General features: G+C 39.9%; 1 protein-coding gene and 1 long non-coding RNA gene across 3 annotated transcripts in view; one reads left to right on the forward strand and one right to left on the reverse strand.

The window, feature by feature from the left end:
- The window catches only part of LOC144680686 (uncharacterized), a 462,270-nt gene that overhangs the window by 84,825 nt on the left and 359,215 nt on the right, over positions 1-18,230 (reverse strand). The gene's annotated exons all lie outside the window — the stretch shown is intronic.
- The window catches only part of lrrc1 (leucine rich repeat containing 1), a 155,517-nt gene that overhangs the window by 14,893 nt on the left and 122,394 nt on the right, over positions 1-18,230 (forward strand). For both annotated transcript variants that reach the window (XM_078541931.1, XM_078541932.1), the window contains exon 2: positions 15,520-15,637. In XM_078541931.1, the coding sequence (XP_078398057.1) occupies positions 15,520-15,637 (118 nt within the window). The remainder of the gene's footprint in view (positions 1-15,519; positions 15,638-18,230) is intronic.

Genomic DNA, 18,230 nt, shown 5'->3' on the forward strand with positions numbered 1-18,230 from the left:
GATTCTACTAACAAGCTTGGCTTAGCAAATGCAAATACCCTTCATGTAGCTCTCTTTGAAATTGGTCTGTGCAGTTCCAGGTGGTCTGTTAGAAGCTCCTCAAACATAACGAGGTGTGACATTTCTGAAACTGAGAAGTGAATTCCTTTGTTTTGGCGACTCCTAAAGGATCAGCCATGTTAATTGTCTTCACTTAGCAGAAAAGTCCAGTTTTAAAATAATAAATAGCAATAAAAGTCAGAGTGACACAGCACAGAAACAGGCCCTTTGGCCATTGTCTCTCTGCTGGCCATCAAACACCAATTTATTCTAATCCCATTGTCCAGCACTTGGCCCGAAGTCCTGTATGCTGTGGTGTTTCAAGTGCTCATCTAAATACTACTTGAATGTTGAGGGTTCCTGCCTCTACCACCCCCTCAGGCAGTTTATTCCAGATTCCAATCGCTCTCTAGATGAAAAAGATTTTCCTCAAATCCCCTCTAAACCTCCTACCCCTTACCTTAAATCGATGCCCCCAGGTTATTGACACCTCTGCTAAGGGGAAAAGTTTCTTCCAATCTACCCTATCTATGCCCCTCATAATTTTGTATACCTCTATCTGGTCGCCCCCCCTCAGCCTTCTCTGCTCTAAGGAAAACAACCCTAGCCTATCCAGTCTCTCTTCATAGCTGAAACGCTCCAGCCCAGGTAAAATCCCAGTGAATCTCCTCTGCACCTTCTCCAGTGCAATCACATCCTCCCTATTGTGTGGCAACCAGAACTGTGCACCGTACTCCCAACTGTGGATAAAGTTTTTTTTTAGGAATATACAGTGTTGGGTTCTGCTCCATAACAGTAGGTTTACAGATTGTTTTGGTTTGAAGTTGTTGACAACTTTGTTTTGGCTGCTGAGTGTTTCCCATGTGCTTACTTATCTCTTTAACCTGGCCTTATCTTGTGTTACCAGTCAAAGTTAGCACCAATTGATCAATACCACTGCCTCGTTTATTGAACGCTACACATCCTTTCCAATGCCCACATCACCTACCTTCATCTGTAAAATTGGCATGATCTTCATCACTGAGCAACGTTCATGTTCCACAGATCAAAATTAGTCATACTGACTTGAAACGCAAGCTCTACTTCTCTCTCCACAGATGCTGCCAGAACTGCTGAATTTTTGCAGCATTTTCTGTTTTTATTTCAGATTTCCAGCATCCACAGTATTTTGCTTCTGTTAAAAAATGCTTGGCTCAGGTGTAGAACCTAAGAACTGATAAATGATGAATGTTGGGACTTCCAAAGTATCTGAGGTTTCAAAGTTTTCAACACTTAAATGGTAACGACTTTGCCAATTCCAAGATATCAGTGTGCACTGATGCAGTTCCCCAGTGCTTAAATTCTCATCAAGATTTTTTGCCTTACTGATGTCGAGGATTGGATTTCAGGGCAAGGGAATCCAACTTGAAAGCTGTTTGTTAACTATCTTGGGGAATAGCTGAAAGTCTTTCTGTATTATTTTAACTCTGTCCTGGCACACAGTAGAATTCATTAAAACAGTTTCAATTGCTGCTTGAGTGTTGACCAAAGTATCTTCCTTGAATTATGCACTCAAAATTTTGCCTTTATTTCAGGCAGTAAAGGTGAAGTGCTACTGCCAATAAAGAAGTAACTTTCTTTGGTCAGCTTTAATTTGGGCCATAGGACTCCTACATGTACTATTAAAACAGGGAATCACCAGGTTCCTTCAGATTGCTTCGTAGTCCAAGTCAAAGATGAGGTGTGTTGGTTGTACTATCTATTTCCCTCCTCTTTTCTTTTCTAAATATTTTGACTACCACAGGGAGGCTTCCCCGCTTGTTCCTTCCCTACTGGCTATTATTCATGCATGAGCATCAGCAGTAATGCCTGGTAATACTTAAATCATTCTGGATAATAGATACCTTCCTTAGTCTTGAGAGTCATTGGTATTCTCTGGTAAGAGTTATTTATCTCCTTGTAGTATGAATGAGAGGGATTAAGGATCCCTCTTCCTGTACCATTGTTCACGGATCTAGTTACATTTTCTTCGACTATTAAACCCCTTCTATTTTATTTTCAAGAGAATTCTGAACATAGTTGAGAACCCATTCAGAACATGTTTGAGTCACCCATTCATTCTTTCCTCCATCTGGGCAGATGGTGAAGCTTGTATCTCACTGAACAGAAAGATTATCTATGATGACCATGTGCTCTGTGTTTATACAGTTTGTGGCTAATTTCCTACATGATAGTGCAGGTATAAATTTAGTTGGAAAAATCCCCATTGGAGGAATATACTACCAGGAAAGGAATCCAAAATGTTAAATAACTGGGGCAGCATACTCAAAAATTGCTGTGGATTTGCAACCAAATAAATTGGTCATATTTTTAAGCATTCATGATAAGTTATTCAATCTAAACTTTGGTGTTGATGAGATGATGGATTATAAACTATTATAGTCGCCTACTGCGAACTGCTGTTGGATCTGTCCCATTTGCAGATATATTTCAGCAAAAGTCTTAAGACTTGGCAGTAAAGTGCTGGAGTTCCCTTTTCTTATAAACTGCGGAGCCAAGGAGATGACACCATATCCAAAGCACTATCTAAAAAAATCAGCCTTAGCAAACTCAGTGCATAGTCTGCTTTTACTTTTTTCAAAGATGGAGTGGTAAGGACCTTTTGAATTGGGGTAGACTTCAAACACAAGGTTGTCAGGAACCAATAAGAAAATAAACAGCATCACCAATACTGTCGGCCTTGCTTTACCAAGCGCATGGGCATGGCAGACAGTGTAAGGTGAAGTGCTACCGCCAATAAAGAAGTAACTTTCTTTGGTCAGCTTTCATTTGGGCCATAGGAGTTGTACATGTACCATTAAAGCAGGGAATCACCAGGTTCCTTCAAAGCTGAGATATGTTGGTTGTACACTCTATTTCCTGATTTTCCTCCTCTTTTCTTCCCAATTCTAAATATTTTGACCACCACAGGTAGGCTTCCCCTCTTGTTCCTTCCCTACTGGCTATTATTCATGCATGAGCTTCAGCAGTAAGTACTGGAGCTTTGGGGGATATCACAACTGAGTTAAATCCTGTCTTTTTACCTGGCAGCCACATGTGCACAGCCTTGGGGCAGGAGGGGTCACTGTAGTGGTCAGGAACTCTTCTCCTTCCTGTTCTCTAATTCCACTGTTGATATTGGCTGAGACCAGTTTACTTTGCACAGAACCGGCATCAAACATGAGACATTACTGGTCTGTGGGATTTTAAGACTAATGCGACAATAAAGTTTTAGTCTACACTCGATTTACTTGTCATCTGTGCCTATAAATTCTACAATATGTTGGAATTGGTGTCTCCCATCTACCAACCCCTGCAGTTGTTTTAGCCAACTTAGTCAACTGTAACCTTCTGCATGGTCATTTCTGGGCTGTGGCCTATTCCATGGCATTCTGAGGGTACAGATCTTCAGCCATATGGGTTGTTCCTTACAACCTTCTCGTTGTAATGTGTTACCTTACTGTATAGGAACTCATTACTACTGAAATGCCATTTCTGTGACATGCCATGATGTCACTGACATCCAAATTGGTTTACATATCTTTCTCACTCAGGTTCTATGTAGTTACATTATGGAGAAAGATTCAGAAGATTTGTAATGAGACCTTTATAAATGTAAACATTTCTTTAATAATGCTTTTCATGAATTTAATGTCCCAAAGTGCTTTACAGCCAAATAAATGACTTCTCTGAAATCTGGTTGCTGTTGTATGTGGGAAAGTTCAACCATGAACAAATAATGGGCTTAATCCTTATCATTATTGTCCAGTAGAAATTGCTCACTAGCCAAAGGTATGGCCATGTAATTTTAGTAGGAAATCTCTTGCACATGGTATTGATAAATGGTGTATACTTAATTAAACAGCTGCCAGTGCAAAACTTTGTCCCCAAAGGTTGACATTCTGGTATGAATTTATCTGGCATCATACTGCAGCTTCTAGGTTTTTTGCACAGTATTTGAAGAGCGGTACTTAAGTTTGTTGGAGTGATTGCTAAGAGAGTTGACTCTCACAAGGCGATCCACACCTCCTGCCCTTCCAGGACATGGTTGGATGTTGTTTCCCTGTTGCCGTAACATGCCCTATGCTGCTGGTTGTTAGTTGGAGTCGCTTACTTCAGTTGGCATGGCGTGGTTTTTTTCGATTCATTGAGCTGATCGTGATAACAGTGTGTGTATCTCTCGCCCTCGCTCTCCGTACAAGATTACTGGTCTGGTGTTTTCGCCCAAATTGCTATTTTATCAGATAGCCAATAAGCAGTAACCAAGGATGTGAGTGTGTATAACTATCAAAAAGCTGCTTTTCATTTTGCCATTTTACCAACAAACGCACAAAGGCAAATACTGAGACATCATACTCAAAGATGGTAACTACTTTCCTTTTATTTACCAATCAAAAATGCAATTTGCCACTTTTAGATTTCCAATTAGCCACACGTGGCTACTGTATTGGACTGCAGTGCTGTTGGTATTGAGTCGAGCTGCTTGATCAGTACCGGACCTGAACATTTTAAATTTGTTCATGATTAAGAGAAAGTTTACGATGAGAATCCAGATGATTGACCAAGGGGATAGGCTTGAGAGCATTTCTGTTAGCACAGGCGATCTCAGACTATGGACCTTGCACATTCTTCCCTTGATGGGCTGCGTATGTGGGAGAAACATTAACTCTGTCACATGCACTCTGGCTTCAATGTTAAAGAACTCTGTGGGTTTTTTCTGTCATTAGGGAAATAAGCCGGTTTGCTTTATAGAATTTGCATTGGATGTGTCCACTGGGGATTTAATCTCACTAACAAATTAAATCTCAATTAGAGTTTTGGCTCAGACCTCGATTTTCTTTTTCACAAGTAGTGAGGAGACACTGCAGTCATTTTGGTGGCCTGGCCATAGACCTCCTTTTGAGCACAAAGTGTTACCTTTGGATTTTCAACTGACTGAGAACCAGATGTAATGTAGGTTTTGGAAGAGTCAGCGTAGCTTTTTCCCTTCATTAGTAGAAATTTGTGTATCATGGCATATTCAACTTCTTTGAACTTTCCGTACAAAAGGGAAGAACTTCATCATCCAGGCTGAAAGGTATCTGGCCAGTATCTGTCATACCTGTGTGGACTGAAACCCTATATGTTTTAAGCAACTTGCTCACCAATCTCTTATATGTAGGAAGCTGGAAAATGCATCATCACTTGGGTAACATATGCTTAACAGCATCTAACCAAACAGAATCCAAAGCATGCCCTGTTTTTAATTGGCTTAATTATGGGTATATGATATCCCTTTGAGATTTCATCACCAGATGAGGTGACATGTTGCATCCTCAGTATCGTATACTTGGAGCTTGTAGCAAAAAGCTGAATTTATTTTGCTGACAACTGCTTGAATGCATTCAGCAGAGATGACAACTAACCGTCAGTAATATATTTCCTTATTCATTCTTACAGTGTGGAATTCCCTGCTTTGGTCAGAATTTGAAGATCAAAGTAAATAGTTACATATTTTTAAAACTATACTTTGTGATCATTGATGTCAGTCATGGCAGTATTTTAACACTCAAGTCTTTATATTTTATAATTTTTGTTCTGCTTTCGGATCTAAATTTAAAAAAAACCCTCTGGAATACAATGTGGCGTCCTCAGAGGAAGTAGGAGTGATGCTATTTGGGGAGAAAAATTGGGGGACAAGGGTGGTAGGAAAGCGAAGAAAGGATTACATGATTCTTTAGGGTAGATTTATTGTGGGCATTTTTCTGAAGTATTGCTTTTTGGCTCTTTATTTTTGGAATCACCAATGTACTACCACTAGTTTCATAAGCATTATAATCTTGCATCTAAAATTAATGGATTTAAATCTGCGGAGTAGTAACATTAAACGTCAGTAGAAGATGAAATACAAATATATTGACTACATTAGAGAGCTATAACCTTAAAACTAGTGACCCAGAACAGTGTGTTGTACTGCCGAAAGCTAAAGGCTCAGTAATATTGCAAGGTCACTCCTATAATCCACAAGGCAATGCTTTACTTCATGGCCTCAAAGAATGTCATTTGCTTTACTTTGGTAAAATAACAAATCCAATAAGACATACAAAGAATTAAGATTGATGACGTGAAGGAAGCTCGTTCTCTCACAAGAATTGAATGTAGGACACTCTTTAATGTTTTGTACTCACAATACTGCCTATGTGTTTGATTTCTTTTTGCACCTCAGTTAGAGAGCTATTTTCTGCTGAAAGTTTTACTGTTGATGTTCCCAGTGCTCTAATTCACTGAGTTCATTTTAAACCCTTTTGCTACACATTTGAGAGAAGACGGTGTGATTTTAAAGGGCTTCCAATATGCATTGTGCAGTTATACTTTGAGTTTGAATAAACAACACCTAATTATTTTCAGAAAGTAGAATGCAATGGAATCAGAAAACGTGAACAAACTGGCAAATCTTCTGCGGCATCAGTTCTAACTAGTCTGGGACTAGTCTTGTGGTTTTGATGTTTATCATGGTCTTTCTGCAGCCTAAACAACAGCAACTACAGTAGTGCCTTTAATGTAGAAAAACCCCCAAGAGCACTTCACAAAAGTGTAAGCAAACCAAAATGGACACCAAGGAAAAGGAGGAGATATTAAGATGATGACTAGAAGCTTGACCAAAGAGGTGGGTCTTAAAGGAGGAGCAGGAGACAGAGGGGTGTAGGGAAGGAATTCCAGAGACTGGGGTCTCTGCAAGTAAAAACACAAACACCAGTAGTGCAGTGAAGGGAGGGGAAGATCTATAAGAGGTCAGAGTTGGGAACAGATGCCATGAAGGGATTTAAACTTGAGCATGAGAAATAAAGTTAAACATTGAGACATTGATGGACCAGGAGCCAGTATAGTTCAGTGAACATAGGAGTCACTGGTGAGTGGTGAAAGAAATTGAAAAACACTTGCATTTATATGTCATTTCACAACCTCAGAATGACCCAACATGGTTTACAGGCAATAAAATACTTTGAAGTGCAGTCACTATGGTAATATAGGAAACGTAATGGACGAGTTGCACACAGCAATATCCCACTAACATTGCTCTGATAATGATGAGATAATCTGCCTTAGTGATGTTAGCTGAGGGACAAATATTGGTCAGGACACCTGGGAGAACTTTCCTTTTTCAAAATAGTGCCATGGAATTTTTTTTGCTTCCACATGAGGGGGCAAACTGGCTGTTAGCTTAATATCTCATCTAAAAGCTGGAACTTGTAACAGTGCAGCATTCTTACAGTACTGCACTCAAGTGTCAAGTCCTGAAGTAGAACTTGAACCCCAAACATATGACTCACTTGAAAGTTTTACCACTGACGTGTGGGTAACGCCTAAACAGTGCAAGAAAGGATGTGGGTAATAGAGTTTTGAATTGAGCTGAAATTCATGGATTGTGGAAGATAGGAGGCCAGCATGGTGAACATCGCAATAATTGAGTCTAGATATGATGTGTGTGAACATTTTGTTAGTGATGGACTGAGATGGGCAGAGACTGGCAATGTGGAACTAGACAGTCTTGGTGATGGGGTCAGAAACTCAACTGAGCCAGGTAGGATGCCCAGCTTGTGAAAAGAAAGAAGGGCAGAATTTGCATTTAGATAGTGCCTGTCATGTCTCATAGATGTCTGCATCACAGAAGGAGGCCATTTGGCCCATGGTGTCCACGCCAGCCAATAAAGATCTGATTACACTAATCCCATTTTCCAGCACTTGGCCCATAGCCCTGGAGGCTATGGCAATGTAAGTGAAAATCTAAATACCACATAGATGTTACGAGAGTTTCTGACTCAACCGCCCTTTCAGGTAGTGAGTTCAAGACTCCCACCACCCTCTGGGTGAAAACATTTCTCCTCAACTCCCCTCTTAGCCTTCTACCTCTTACAAATCTATGCCCCTGGTTATTGACCCCGCCACTAATGGAAAAAGTGCCTTCCTATCCACCCTATCTATGCCCCTCATAATCTGATACACCTCTATCAGGTCCCCCTCTCAATCTTCGCTACTCTAAGGAAAAGAACCCCAGCCTATGTCATTGGTGGTAAATTAATTTTTGAGATACAGTCACTATTTTGTCAGTGAACTGAGAAGCCAATTTGTGCATAGCCAGGTTCCACAAACAGCAATGAGACAACATCAGATAATTCATTAAGACAAAGGTTTGGCCATCATTGTAACACTGCAACTTACTGGTGCAATGTCTCACATGACTGAAAAGAGGTAAAATATTTGTAATATCACTTACTACCGTATGCTTAAGATGCAAGCAATTTTGATTTTCCCTTCCCCAAAATTTAGTCTGGTGCTTTTACTTAAGTCGCAAATATTTTTTTTTTAGTTCATTTCCCCTCCCTCAAATCTTATTTTCTCACTTATTTACACGATCAATATCCTGCTCTGCAGCAGTATTGCCTAGGGGGAGTTTGGTTAGCCAACTCTGGTTCTAGTATCTGAGGCCAGCACTGAATGCCTTACACAAAAATTCTTACTCTAATTGATATCTAAAGCTCAGAACTTTAATTTGATGACAAATTGTATAAAAAGCCAAAAAAAAACATTTTAATGCCCTATTTGCCACTTGGTGCTGCTGTTTGTTGTGTACATGGTTTCATAATTCACTCTAGATATTGTAGTTTCCCATAGCTATGGAACCTATAACTCTTACAATGTGTCTCTCTCTTTGTTGGTCTCATTCTTGCACTCGTTCACTTGAGCAAAATATTTCCTCTGGATGGAACTCCCTGGTTTTTTTCTACATGGTTGACAAGTGATGTGGGTTAAGGTACAGTCTGGACGTTGGAGTTTCCACTTGACTTCTATAGAAGTAAAAATTCCATGATGCATTTCGCATGCACAGTTTTCCACACCGGTTGAGAATCCACAGCACCTAGGTGTAATTTGCAACTGAAGTCTCAGGTTACATTCATGAGAGGAGGCCCATGTAAGGGGAACTTATGGCAGGCATTTTTTTTATGTTAAATGACCAGTTTTGTGCACAAGTAGTTGAGTGCCTTTTTAGAAAATAGTGTCCTTTCATTTATTATGTTATAAGCATTATTTTGAGCTGCACACAGTGGCTGAACTGAAGAAGAAATTAAGAAGTTTGCTCAATGTTGAGATTTGCTGGTATATGACTGGAAATTTCAAAAATCAATTGTTCTGTATGATTATTTAGTTTTTTGCATGCTTATCATTTCTTAGTATCACAATGATATAGTACAGAAGGAGACCCTTTGGCCCATCATCCTTATGCCAGTTCTTGGTGGAGCTATCCACTTAGTTTCACTCTCCTGCCCTTTCCCCATAGCCCTGCAATTTTCCCCCTTCAGATTCCCCTTCCCTTTCAAATTTCCTTTTCAAAGTTACTATTCAGTCCCTTTCAGGCAGTGCATTCCAGATCATCATAACTTGTTTTTTAAAAAAAATTCCTCATGTCACCACTGGTTCTTTTGCCATTACCTTTAAATGTGCCCTCTAGTTACTGACCATTATGCTACTGAAAATGGTTTCTCGTTATTTATCCTATCTCAAACTCTTCATGATTTTGCACATCTCTACCAAATCCCCTCTTAACCTTCTTCGCTCTGTGGCGAACAATCTCAGCTTCTCCAGTTCCTGTGTAAAACTGTAACCCTTCATCTGTGGTACGATTTTGTTGAATCCCCTTTGCACCCTCTCTAAGGCCTGGCATCCTTCCTAAAATGTGGTTCTCTGAATTGGAAACAGTATTTCAGCGGAGGCCAATGCAGAAATTCTTAAAGGTTTATCATAACTTCTTCGATTTTGTACTCTTCCTCCATTAATAAAATCCATATAGATTCTCAACAAAGATTTGTGTACATGCACCATCAGCCCCTCTGTTCTTGCATCCCTTTTAAACTTGTATAATTTAGTTTATATAAAAACAAAATGCTATAAAAGCTGGAAATCTGAAATAAAGACAGAAAATGCTGGAAATACTCAACAGGTCTGCCAGCATCGGCGGAGAGAAAGACAGAGTTAAAGTTTTGGGTCAGTAATCTTTTATTCAGAACTAGAAAAAGTTAGAGATTTAAACAGTTTTAAGCAAGTACAGAGGCGAGAGGTGGGGAGGGGAGGCAGAAACAAAAGGTGATGGAGTAGAAGGCACAAATGATTAAATGCCTCTCTTTTTCTTTGCTACCAAAATTAGTCACTTCACACTAGGTTAAATTTCAGCTGCTCCCATCACTAGTCTGTCTATATCACCCTATTACTATCCTCCTCATTGTTTACTACATTTGAGTCTCAAGCCATCTGCAAACTTTGAAAATATGCTCTGCGTACCCAAGCTCAGGTTATCAATACGTACCAAAGAACAGTGGTCGAAACACCAGTCCCTGGGGAATATGGCTGTGCATTTCCCTCCAGTCTGAAAAAACAACTATTCACCACTACTCTCATTTTTATGTACTTTAACTAATTTACTATCCATGCTACCACTGCCTTTTTAATCCCACAGGCTTTAATTATACTAACAAGTCAATTATGTGATACCTTGTCAAATGCCTTTTGGAAATCCTTGTACACAGCAACCTTATTACCCTCATCCGCCCTCTGCATTACTTCATCAAAGAACTCAATCAAGTTACTGAAACACGATTTGCCTTTAGACAATCCATGTTGACTTTAATTTATTAGCCCACATTTTTCCAAATGCCAATTAATTTTATCCTAGATTATTGTCTCTCAAATCTTTCCCCACCAACATTACACTGACTGTCCTGTAGTTGCCATGTTTATCCCTCAGCCCTTGTTTTAAACAGAGCTGTAATATCTGTGATCCTCCAGTCCTTTTGGCATTGCCCTCATACCCAAGGAGGATTGAATAATTGTGCCTAGAGCCTCCGCAATTTCAACCTATATTCCCTCAATTCCTGTGGACTGGGGTGACTTTTCTACTTGCCTTTTAAGTATCTCTTCTTTATCTACTTTTATCCTATCCACTATCATTACTGCTTCCTCCTTTACTGCTATATTGGCTGCATCCCCTGGTAAAGACTGGTGCAAAATACTAATTCTTTAGCCATTACTGAGCCTTTTTGATCGATTCCAATTTAACTTGAAAGGGTTTATATGTTAATGTGTTGATAGATTTGTTTTCTGTGCAGTGGCCATGAATCTTCTCATTCAGGCATAACTGCTGTAAGTGTGATGTGACAGCCACTTTCCAGACGCAAGACTTTGAAGTATGAGGAGATTATTGCAGCAGTGGAATAGATTAAAGCTGATTTCCCTCTTGTCATCTCTACTCTCTTTTCTGCTTTTGTTCTCTTTCTAAAAAGATGTAAACTGGACATGAGCTTACAAATGCTTAACACGTGTCTGCAGTCCTAACATCTCTGACATTGCAGTACTCTCCAATATCACAGTGAAGTGTTGCCTCAGATTGTGCTGTCATAACAGTGGAAAGAAGTCTGAGCAAGTCTTGCTGCAGCTGTTTAGACCACAATCATGTCGGTCTTGACCACCAAGTCACAAGAGAGAGGAGAGCTGAGAGAAACCAATTCCTATGGTGCATGATTCAAGTTATCAAGTAACATTAGAGACAGTTGAACTTTTCAACTTTGAAAGGATGTGTCCATCAGGTGATTTTTGTTTGTTCTTAGGAGGTGGGTTACACTGTTGAGAAATGTCCAATCTTTAATTGCCTTGGGGACATTAAGAATCAACCACATAATCTGGGACTGGAGCCATCTGTAGACCAAACCAGATAGCAGGTTCTTGGACTTGAAGGACATTGATGTACCGGTTGGGTTCAAACTATTAAAGGCAACTTTAGGACTGGTGTTGGGAGATTCCTCACAGATTTATCAATACAAGGAAAGGACTTCTGGATGTAGTAATGGAGGTGAAACCTAGAATCTTTTAAGAAAGAGTTGAATGTTCTAGTGTAGAGACTTTAGGACCTTTTTGGATGGATATATTACCAAGGGTTGAATACCCTTTGTCGTCCATAAATATCTTGTGCACCCACTATCTTATAACTCAACAAAAGCACTGAAGTGTCCCATTTTAAACAAGCAAATGCTTTTGCCAGAACAATGGAGAGAGTAATTCCAGTTACATGAGTTAGGTCTTTGTAAGATGATATTGCACTGTGTAACATCAGAATTATGGTCTTTTAAATTCTCTCAACGCCAGTGAAAACTAATCTGATTAGTGCACACACAACCTTGAAAAATATACTTCCCAAGGGACTTTACAGTGAAGGAGTGCAATGTAAGCCCCCCAGAGTTCACCCTTTCACCGTTATCATGCTTCCTGTATAGACAAACAATTTTGTTGATGCAGCTGATGGTTTTACATGTGTCTTGTGCAGGTTGCAAGTTTTTGAGCCAAGTGAAAGTCTGCTTATCACTTTTATGTTACCTCAATTAGTTTAGTATGGACCTTGCTTGGTAGAGCACAGTCATGGTGTAATCTGTAAAATAATAAGTATTAATTAGTGAAGGAGAAGTGAAAAGAGATGTAGGTCATGTAGCATCATACTTGAACAAACGAAACTCCGAAGTTGAATAGGATGATAATTGGTTCTCATGCAGTCAGTCAGAGTGAAAAATTCAGATGCTGAATGGATGTCAAACTTTCTTAATTTGGCAGTTTTTTAGTTAACAAAGCCTGACATAAAGGATTAATTGTCTTCTTTGTAGCTTTGAAATCAAATGCACCAAAAATCCGTTAAAAAGCGTGATTTAATTAATTTTTGTGTGTTTAAAAATGAAGTAATGTGTTTTTCTGCTAACCCTGTGAAATCTCCAATGGCATTTCTTCCAGTTTTAACTGGTTTTGATGTTGAACGCTCTTGTATTTATGTAATCAAAGCCTTCACAACAAAGCTGCCTTGCAGTACACCCAATAGACGGAGCCAAGCGATTTGTTTGTTGGATAGAAAAGAGCAATGGAGAGCATTTGGATTGAATTTTATGCTAATTGAATCTACAGTATACTAAGTGTGAAGAGACAATGCTTGGTGAGGCAATGCCATATCTATCCAGCTGTTTCTTGGGCTCGTGACCTGATTCTTGAGTCCTTCACATTGTTTACTTTCGATCTGAGCCCGTAGGCAATAATTGGCAATGTTTCTTTCAAAGGATTTTTAAAAAAATGCTTTAGAAGGATTGAAGCATTTAATTAAAACAACAAAATACTGCAGATGCTGGAAATCTGAAATAAAAACTGAAATGTTGGAAATTCTCACCATTTTTCAGGTCTGCAGAACTGGAAGGAGTTAGAAATGTAACAGGTTTTGAAGAAATGAAAAGGGGGATGGGGTGGGGGTGCTAAAGCAGAGCATAAGGGAAGGCCTTTGTTAAGATGGAGGGCAGGAGAGATTAAAAGACAGAAGAGTTGAAGCTGCAGGGCCAAAGGGATTGGTAATGGGATAAGTAAAGAAATAAAAGATATGTCTAGAGGAGGAGCAAATGGCAGGATAACAGCCACCTGAACACAAGGTAAAGGAGGTAAGCGAGAAACTAGAGAAAATAAAATTTGTAAGTATGTGGACAGAAATGTAGCAAATTTCAAATTGAGTTTGAGGAAAAATTGAATGCGAGATGAAAATCAAATGATTTGAGTTGGATGGCATGTGTCCATATGTGTATGGCTGTGTCATAGAATATTTGTAGCTGGGGTGCCAAATGTTGTATTATGGGGTCTGACATTGTTATCATCAAGTAACATACCATTGTTGCTTTGATGTTTAGCATAATCAGGAGTAGTGGGGGATGCTATTGTTAAAGCACTTGTTGAGCTTCGAAAGGAATAAGTATCATGTCAATACAAGAATAATTATATTTTCAGCTTCTATAGTTAGTAATGTTATAGGTGGAGCTGAATAGAGCTCTATAAGCCATGTCTACAAACACTGAACACTAGGCCAGAACAGACTGAACAAACAGCTAACACTTTGAAACAGTTAATGTGGTGCATTTTGCTACTTGCACCGTATGTTTTCTATCTTGTGCTCTTGCTTCCGAAGATTAATTTATTTATAAATCTATCTATACAGAAGTTTGTACAAAGTGTAATATTTGGTGTATTTTGAATTGACCAAGATGTAGCAGGCATCCTTCACGTTCTTCATTGAGCAGTTTACCATGATCATGGTTAAATTTTGTTTGCATTAAATCAGGTTAATGGATGCTTAAATCTGTTTATAAGAGCTTACAGAAATGGTCTGGTTGTCAGCGTGAGGCAAGGATGTTTAAGAATGCCTGGATAGTAGCAATAGGTTAATGGCATGTCTTGGACATAATAAGAATGGTTAATGAAAGAAGAATCTGCACTTGTACTGAGAGGTGACATTGAATCTTGGTTTAATATAATGTACGCTCTTAGAGCGTAATTAAAGGAGCTGTGTTCTGCACGTAGTTTGTCCTAATTCTGAAGCAAGTGTGCTTTATTTGCCACTGAATGGTGAAAGTTAAAAATGTGCCATTTCCCATTGCTGACATCTATTATCTTAGCCAAAAAACTCAAATTCAGGGAGACTCCTTTGAATTTGGGCGTGCTGAAGAAATAGGTTTGAGAAATGCTGCTAATTATTTTGGGCATATAAACAAATTATTGGCAAGCATGCATGTGACAGCTACCAATACTCAACATCATTGGAAATAGCACTGGTTAAAAAATCCCCACTGATTAATATAGAAGTCTACAAGTGGTAGTATTAACAATGAATGTTTTGTCCGTGTTTTGCATTAGGTTATTTGTGTGTGCTGCTTGAGTGAGCAATATACTGCAAACTCGTGAATAATGCCATAAAGATAATTGTGTGTTAGCTGTGGCGCAGTAGTTAGCACTCTTGCCCCAAGGACAGCAAGTTCAATTCCCACTCCAGTTGTCTTCATCGCAAAAATCTAAGCTGGCACTCCAGTGCTGCACTGAGGGAGTGCTGCATTGTCAGAGGTGCTGTCTTTCAGATGAGTCATTAAATTGAGGCCCCACCCCCTCTGTCACATGGATGCTATAGACCCCATGGCACTATTTTGAAGATGAGCAGGGTGCTCCTCACAGCGAACCAGCCAACATTTATCCCTCAATCAACATTGCCAAAACAGGTTACCTGGTTATTATCACATTGCTGTTTGTGGGAGCTTGTTGTGTGAAAATTGGTTGCTGTGATTCTTATGTCACAACAGTGACTATATTTGATACTTATAATAACAATAAAGCACTTTGGGATGTCCAGAGGATGTGAAAGGCGTTATATAAATGCTATGTCTTTCCTTTATTCCACTTTTTCTTGAAAATGGGGCAGGGTTCCCTTTGTTAACCGGAAGCTGTTGTCAAGTATCCATTTATACAGTCCAAAACCCAAAAAGTGTAAACTATTTTGGGGTTTTGAAAGTTTCTGTCTGGAAACAAACTTTTATTTTGTTGCAGTTTTGTTTGACTTTTAGAATTATCCATAACTTTTTCTTTTCATTTCAGCCATTTTTCCAACTTGTGAAATTACGGAAACTTGGACTAAGTGACAACGAAATCCAGCGGCTTCCTCCAGAAATAGCAAACTTCATGCTGTTAGTCGAGTTGGATCTGTCCCGAAATGGTAAATTATAGGAGTCAGCTCTGTATTTTTAATGATATTGTGCTACTGCTCCCATTCCCTGAACATTTGGACTGAGTTGGTCCTTCAGTCTTTAATTTTAGATCTTCCCTGCTTCCTTATCTCCATTCCATCCATTTGTTGTCTGGTTTCTGTTTCTTCTTCTGATGCATAAAAAAAATATATTTACTATTAGGTAATGAACCTCTGTTTACTTTCTGGTTTATTCTGTCTTTACTATTGCTTGGCGTAAGTAAAACATGTACACAATCTGAATTCCAGGGATGAGGTAAAAGTGACTGCTTTTGTCACCAAGGCAGTATTTGACTAATTGTGGCATCAGGGAACCCTAATGAAACTGAAGTCAATGGAAATTGGGGGAAATTTCTCCACTGGCTGGACTTGTATCTACTACAAAGGAAGACGGTTGTGGTTGTTGGAGGTGAATAATCTCTGCCCCCGGAAAATGTGGCAGAACTTTTTCAGGGCAGTGTCCTAGGCTCAACCATTGTTGGATGCAGGAGCAGAGGGACCTTGGACATATGTGCACAAATCATTGAAGATGCTGGGGCAGGTTGAGAGATTGGTTAATAAGGCATATGGGATCCTGGGCCTTATAAATAAGGGCATAAAGTACAAAAGGTAGGAAGCTATGATGAACCTTTTATAAAATGTTGGTTTGACCTCAACTAAAGCATTGTGTTCAATTCAATATATCACATTTGGGAAGGATGGGAAGGCATTAGGGTAGGTGCAGATTTACAAGAATGGCTCCATGAATGGGGGACTTCAATTATGTGGATAGATTAGAGAAGAAAGGTTGAAAGGAGATTTGATAGAGGTGTTTAAAATCATGAATCTGGACAGAATGGATAGAGAGAAACTGTTTCCATTGGCAGAAGGATCAAGAACCAGAGGGCACAGATTTAAGGTGATTGATGATGGCGACATGAAGAAAATCTTCTTCATGCTGCGAGTGGTTAGGATCTGGAATGCATTGCCTGAGAGTGTGGCAGAGGCAGGTTCAACTGGGGCTTTCAAAATAGCATTGGATAATTACCTGAAGAGAAAAAAATCTTGGAGATAAGATGAGGGAGTGAGCTGAGTTGCTATTGCTGAGAGCCAGCCATTAATGTGACTGACTGAATGGCCTACTGCTGTGCTAATTCATTCTATGACTGTGATTCTATGGGCAGAATACTGAGCTCGGTGGGCGGGTGGGCGGGCACGCACCTGACCCGGCCGAGCGTAAAATGACGCACGATGACGTTGGGCGAGACGTCATCGCACAGTCCCGCGATATTTCATTCGGCGGGCGTGCGCTGTGGTTGGCTTGGTGCCCACTGACAATTAAAAGGCCTGTTAAGGCCATTAAAAAGTAATTAAATTCAAATTTACGCTGCCCGTCCAACCTTATGGTTGGCGGGCAGGTGAAAAGGTCAAGCGGCTTTTGCCCTTTTTGGGAAACCTCATCCACGGGCGGGATGAGGTTTCCTAAAGCAAATAAAATTCAAATAAAAGTTTTACAGTTGAATTAAAAGCATGTTCCTGCTCATGTGACAGACAGGTTATGGAGTGTGCACTCGAGCGCGTGTGCGAAGTTTGTGCTCAGCCCGCTGGCTGCCCTCCCCCTGCCCGCACAGGCAGTGCTGAGCGCTGCCATTCCTGTTCCATGCTGGGTGGGCCTTAATTGGCTTACCAGTGTGAAATTGTGGTGCGGTGCCAATTGCAGGTGGCGGTCGGTTTCCCGATCGCCCCCGCTGAGCCCGCACGCCAAGGGTAAAATTCTGCCCTATGATCTTCGGCTGTTTCATCAATGACCTTTCCAAAGGTTAGAAGTGGGGCTGTTTGCTGATTGCTCAGGCCCACATACAGCTGGACCTGGACAACATGCAACTTGGGCTACTAAGTGGCAAATATTATTCATGCCAAATAAAGACCAGACATTAATCAACCCCAACAAGAGACTGACTAACCACTTCCCCATGATATTCAATGACATAGCAATAGCCAAGTCCCAAACTGTCATCATCCTGGATGTTGCCATTGACTAGGGACTCAATTGGATAAGCCACCATTTGCTCACCATTTTATATTGGATGTCTGCTGCTGGGTGAAAATCCTGGAATTCCCGACCTAATAACATTGTAGGAGAATTTTTAGCACTTGGACCGTGGTAGTCCAAGAAGAAGGTGAACTGCCATCTTCTTAAGAGCAGCTAGGCAATAAATGCAAGCTTTTCCAATGGTGCCCACATCCTGAAACTGAATACAAAATTAAGTTCTGTTTCATTGCAGTTTTGTTTTAAGTAGGATTATAAAGTGTAGATTGCAGGATTTTAGAGCTAAGAAGTGCTGATTTTGTATTCTTCAATAGTGTAAAAATGTTTATTTCTTGGATATATTGAGTAAATACTGTGCAATGCTGAAGCAATGAGCCTGCCAATTTTTTGCCCACTCACGTAACCTATCTATAACCCTCTGTAACCTCCTTATGTCCTCTTCATAACTTATTTTCCACCCATCTTTGTTACATCAGCAAATTTAGCAACCATTCATTCATATCTTGGTCTTAAAACACTTGGGGCATAGCAGGT

The sequence above is a fragment of the Cetorhinus maximus genome, chromosome 5, assembly GCF_964194155.1.
Source record: "Cetorhinus maximus chromosome 5, sCetMax3.hap1.1, whole genome shotgun sequence".
Lineage (NCBI taxonomy): Eukaryota > Metazoa > Chordata > Chondrichthyes > Lamniformes > Cetorhinidae > Cetorhinus > Cetorhinus maximus.